This window comes from Stigmatopora argus, chromosome 18 (genome assembly GCF_051989625.1).
Source record: "Stigmatopora argus isolate UIUO_Sarg chromosome 18, RoL_Sarg_1.0, whole genome shotgun sequence".
NCBI lineage: Eukaryota > Metazoa > Chordata > Actinopteri > Syngnathiformes > Syngnathidae > Stigmatopora > Stigmatopora argus.
The window spans coordinates 6795582-6801348 of NC_135404.1; the positions used below are offsets into that span (position 1 = coordinate 6795582).

The window sequence follows — 5767 nt, forward strand, 5'->3', positions numbered from 1 at the left end:
GTAAATATTTACTATATAGTACTACAGTATAATGTGAAATCTAGGTAGTCGCTGCGGCGGAATTAATTTTCCGTCACATTGTCTTAACAATGTTCAAAATAAAAAAAAGTTTCCCTCACGCACACACGTGAAAAAGGATAGAAATATTAAATAAAACTGCGATTATAATAAAACGAAATTGCATGGTTGCTAAAGTCTAAATGGGAACCAAAGTTAAGAAATACATTGTGTTACATCGGAATAAGTTCTCCATCGCACAGCTCTGTGTTACATGACCTATGTAGTAAGGATACTAAACATCGTTTGCACCGACCTCTGTTACTTAAAATGATCAATTTCACAACACGTAAGCTAAAATGCCTCACGTTGTTACTAGTTTGACCAGAAGAACCATCAGCAGCGGGATTTCAACGTTTATTCGCCACATCAATGCAAGCATGAGGTGAGTGTCAAATATAATGATGCTCGCCTTCAGTATTTGACTTGCTTTTAATTTAAAAATTAGCGACTCCAAAAATCTTGTGATCTCAAAACTAGTTGTTTCTCGTATTTATTTTTTTCAATCAATCGCTGTGATACTAATCATATTTTTGTGAAACAGTGTCCGACATCTTTCCGTCAACCATCGCCTGCTAGCCAAGCCTAAGGAACCTGTTGAGGAGAAAGTGAATGACGAACCCATTCGCTTCTCCACCAGCAAGGCCAGTCACAGAAACTGGAACGTGGAGCGCTCCTTGGGTAGCCAGTACGAACGACCCTGGTGGAAAGTGCTTCCCGTTAGCGTGCTCGGAGTGGGCTTCCTCCTATGGTGTGCCTTCAGAGAAGAAACGGACATTGACGCTCAGTTAGAGAAGCAACTTTACCAACGTCTGCCTGGCTTGCTCCCTGATGAGGAAAATGAGAAAAAATAAGCATGATGAGTGCCCATCAACAAATGTATCACTGTTGGATTGGTAAAGACCATTGGTGTCAACAATACATATTTAATTTAGGTTATTTAAATGATATTTAAGTACTTACATGTTTAAATTGTTGGACATTTTTTCTATCATAAGGAGTTTTCTTCTACCAAATCTAGTTTAAAAAATGTATTTCACAACCAAATGACCAGTGAGTGAATTTATGGTTATCTGGGTCTTTAATTGTATTGTTTGCAGATAAAGGTGATTAAAATGCTTGTTTAAATGCCCATTGTGATTTACAACAAATAGATGTAGTAAAGACAGCTGCAAAACACCAACCAGGGTCATGAATGTACAAATCATTCTGAATGCAATGTTTATGAATTAAATAGTATATAAATCTAGTTTTCTTTGTTACTGGAGTTTTAAGTATACACTAGTATTTTATTTAGCAAAATCCAAATCTTGGGAAAGGAGCAGGGGTGTTAATCACTGAATTATCATATGAACTAAAACTTAATCCAGATGAGGTAGTGGAAAGTTTATTTATTTACAGGAAGAAATCCCATGGCATGCACACACAGGATGACCAAAAGTCACAAGCTAATTGCCCAAAAAGGCAGAGATGACAGAAGGCTTGAAAGTTTCAGATGAAGCATGACTATAATAAAATACATAAGTTTAAAAAAACATACAAATGTGAGACATTGGGAGTTAAAATTGTTTCACAATTTACAAAACCAATCAGCTAAAACAACCCCGAAAAATTTTAAGCGCGTTCCCCTCGGATTCGCCTGGCCAGTTGGATGTCCTTGGGCATGATGGTCACCCTTTTGGCGTGGATGGCGCACAGGTTGGTGTCCTCGAATAGACCCACCAAGTAAGCCTCACTGGCCTCCTGGCAAAGCAAGCGAAAATGGTCAAAAACGGAATTTGTCAAAAATGGGGGTCTGGTGGGTGGATGCACGAAACTGACCTGCAGAGCACCTATGGCTGCGCTTTGGAATCGCAAATCCGTCTTGAAATCCTGCGCGATTTCCCTCACCAGACGCTGGAAAGGAAGCTTCCTAATGAGGAGCTCGGTGGACTTTTGGTACCGACGGATCTCACGAAGAGCCACGGTGCCAGGCCTATCAAGAGCAAATATTTCAAGAAATGTTAAAAAAAAAAAAACAGGTCACAATGAATGGGGTTTTCCATTTTTAATTCAAATTAAGTTTTGGTACAATATTAAATACAAAATCATAAAGGAAATTAAGGCAAAATGAAAACATGGGTATGGCTTGCAACAATTTAAAATATTATGATTATATTTGGATTGTCTTTCTAACATTCATTGAGGTTTTCCTTTTTTATTCAAAAATTTGGTTTTGGTACAATATTGAATAAAAAATCATAAAAAAAATTAAGGCAAAATGAAAACAAAATATGGGTGTGGCTGGCAAAAATTTAAATGTTTATATTTAGATTGTCTTTCTAACATTCATTGAGGTTTTCCTTTTTTATTCAAATTTAGTTTTGGTACAATATTAAATAAAAAAATTATAAAGGAAATTAAGGCAAAATGAAAACAAATATGGGTATGGCTTGCAACAATTTAAATATGTTTATATTTAGATTTTCTTTCTAACAGGTTTGAATACCATTAACACTAGTGAATAATGAATAGATCTTACGTCTCAAAAAAGGTAAGTTACCTAATTTAGTCGTAAACATTCAAAGTGGATTGTTAAAAACATTTTATTCTGTGTATATTTGTGGCTAGTTAGTTGTAGTATTACCTGTATCTGTGTGGCTTCTTGACTCCACCGGTAGATGGCGCGCTCTTCCTGGCGGCCTTTGTGGCCAGCTGCTTCCTGGGCGCCTTTCCTCCGGTGGATTTACGAGCAGTCTGCTTAGTACGAGCCATTTTTCACTAGTTTGCCTAAAAAATACGAGAGAAACAACATCCACCACGTCACAATACAATATTTGGCGAGCTACGAACTGAAAAGGCGGGCTTGTTCAATGAAAATACCCGCACAAAAACGTCGAAAAACCACAAACACAAGTACTCAGGGGAAATATTTCAAATTTAGTGTCGGTTAGGAGGCAAGGTCAAACTAAAAGTGGTAAAGTAGTGCCACCATTATGAAACACGAGAGCGTCACGTTCCCTCCAACGTTTCCTTTTCAAGTGAGCAAAATGGCGCCATGAATCTCCCGACGCTATACGTTATTTCCCTCCTCATTTCAAACAATTCGTCGTTCTTGTCAGTACGGTTAAACTCCAAAACATACCTTACGACCGTTAAGTGAAGTGTAATTAGTGGAAGCTAATTTTTGGTAATTTTGAGTTAGCTTTTGCCTCGTTACTATGGCGCGCACTGTAGTGTTGACAACACACCACTGGTTAGTTCTGGAATCAGGTCACAAAACGTTTCAATCACTAAAATAAAACATATAATATTAAATACGATTCTAAAATGTCGGAATGTAATAAAGAAAGTATTCACACGTTACCTTACGTTGCCTTCGATGGCACTTACACGAGCCTCTACTAGCTGACGTTGGTCACTGTGTCGAACCACGACTGCGAGGAGATAATTTATAGTCACATAGGCACCGCCTTTTAACTTCGATGATTGGCTCAAACGCAACAGTCGTCAAAATATGATTGGCTAAAAGAACTAAAGAGCCCGCCTTTTACTATAGCTAAACCCAAATGTTCCGCTTTTCTTTTTTTATTGTAGTTTTCGGAAAAAAAGACATTTTATGTACAGCATAATGTGTGGTTTAAATATTTCAAAAATGAAACAGAAATATACATTTTAAAAAAATCTGAACCAATCAAAAAACCCTATTTATTTTAAATTAAAATGTATAATATGTCACGTCCTCAAATCAAAGGTAGTGACAGATAGTGTGTTCAAGTCACCATTAAGTGTAACTACATGTGTATATTGGTTTTTCTTTTGTTAGATAAAAAGTCAAATTTTCACACAGAAAAGGAAATAACGCAAACATAATCCAAGCGGAAATGATATGCTTTGCGCCAATGTTCCCTTACGGAGATCATATTGCCGTAACACCGAGGTAAGGTAAAATGTCAATAGTTTAACGCGTTTATTCAATATAAACTCGTTTTATTGTGTATTTGACTGACTAACTTTATGTTAAAAATATATTATTGACGAATCCGTAAAAGCTTGCAAATAAGGCTCGGTAAATACTAGCATTGAGATACGAGATTGATTTGTTTTGCTCTCATTTAGTACTATTTTAAAGGGGCTTAGCAATAAATGCACGTTTATTTTCATTAAGCAGATATCTTAGTCAACTTTACCAGGACGAAGGTGGAGACATTATGTCCACACCAGGGAAGACTTCAGGACTTGGAGGTGACAATTCTACGAATCCATCGCATGAACAGCCTGCACAGACAAAAGCAAACAAAAAGAAGAAATCCGTAAAGAAAAAAGCAAAAGGTACCACTGAAGAACATCAAGAAAAAGATGCAAGTGAAAACAAACAAGCAGAGGAGAACGCAGAGTTGGCAAGTATTGGATTTTGGAAGTTTTTTTGTTTTTTTAAGGTAGTCAGCACTGACTAATATATTCTGTTAAAAGAACAATATGTAAGATTTGCACTTATCATTTATTCAATGTCCCTACATTAATGTATTTTTTGTAAATACGTTTAACATGTGTCCCAATGGTAAACTATGAGTATTCAAATGGATTGGTACTAGATTAGATTAGATAAAATTTTATTCTAATCAGTAATTGCGTGTACCGATACTACCCGTATCAGTAATTGCGTGTATCAGTACTACCAGTACGAATACTAGCGTGTATACTGGTACTACCAGTACGAATACTTGCATGTACTCACACTAAATGCATGATACTACATGATAATACTACTAGAATACCGATCATGATCAACACAGTAAAGCTACCCATGCAATTTTAAGTTTGTGATTGAAATGCAACACTGGTATGATAATGCAGCTTCAATCTCCATTGCAAAACATTTATCTAGCAGCCCGAAAAGGAAAGAAAAGTTGTGTGTCAGGGTTTTTTTGCCCAGCAATCTTACATATTGCTCCTTTAGCTTGATACGATTGCTTCTTTCAGAGTGCAGAAGAGCAGTTTCAACGGCAATTGGACTGGTGTATTGAGCAGCTGGAACTTGGAATGAAGTTGCAGAAAGCCACTCCAAAGCAGAGTTAGTCTTGGTCAACTTTCCACTAAATGAAGATTTTTTTCCCAGCTACTCACTCAGTGCTTCTGTGGGAAAATTCTGTTCATCTCGCAGGGGAGGATGCAGCTCACGCACTTAAAACACTACGCAGTTCTAAAGCTCCTCTCGTCAAGAAAAGGCAGGTGATGAGGGCCACGGCAGGAGATTACAGGAAAAAAATGGAACAAGAGAAGAACAAACAGTTTAAGCTCATCCAGAGTGGTGAGCAAAACGAGAAGTTTATGTGCTGTGACACGACAGTATTTTGATCATTTTCTCTTCTGTTTTCTAACAGAACTTACATCCGCTCAGGTCAGAGTAAAGTCAGCATCACCACAAAAATCGCTTTTTCATCGAAGAGCTGAAGTTAAACCGATGCAAAGTGAAGCTCAAAAGACTCATCCGGAAACATCCGACTTTGTGTTCACTACGTCAAATGAACAGTTTCGCTTCAACTTTGTATAATAAACATGAATGAAATATCTGATGAGTGAATGAGGAAAAAAACAGTACATTATTGTTTCCAATCGCTTTGTTAAACATTAGAACAGAGCAAAATAAAATAAAATGACTGCAAATCAAAAAAATATTTTGTTTTTACAGTTTGAGTGCATTTTTTTTGTAATCCTAGAAACATGAAAA

The 5767-nt window shown here is 36.8% G+C and overlaps 2 protein-coding genes across 2 annotated transcripts; one reads left to right on the forward strand and one right to left on the reverse strand.

Annotated features, from left to right (window-relative positions):
• The first annotated feature begins 243 nt into the window (after nucleotides 1-243).
• uqcc4 (ubiquinol-cytochrome c reductase complex assembly factor 4) lies at nucleotides 244-1185 on the forward strand. Its single transcript, XM_077626654.1, has 2 exons — nucleotides 244-442; nucleotides 602-1185. Exons 1-2 carry the CDS (start codon nucleotides 357-359, stop codon nucleotides 909-911), a joined length of 396 nt encoding a protein of 131 aa, XP_077482780.1. The 5' UTR covers nucleotides 244-356; the 3' UTR covers nucleotides 912-1185.
• Nucleotides 1186-1428: 243 nt separating this feature from the next.
• Nucleotides 1429-3539, reverse strand: h3f3d (H3 histone, family 3D). Its single transcript, XM_077626653.1, has 4 exons — nucleotides 3404-3539; nucleotides 2684-2826; nucleotides 1879-2032; nucleotides 1429-1800 (listed from the first exon to the last, which is right to left on the reverse strand). Exons 2-4 carry the CDS (start codon nucleotides 2809-2811, stop codon nucleotides 1672-1674), a joined length of 411 nt encoding a protein of 136 aa, XP_077482779.1. The 5' UTR covers nucleotides 2812-2826; nucleotides 3404-3539; the 3' UTR covers nucleotides 1429-1671.
• Nucleotides 3540-5767: the final 2228 nt, after the last annotated feature.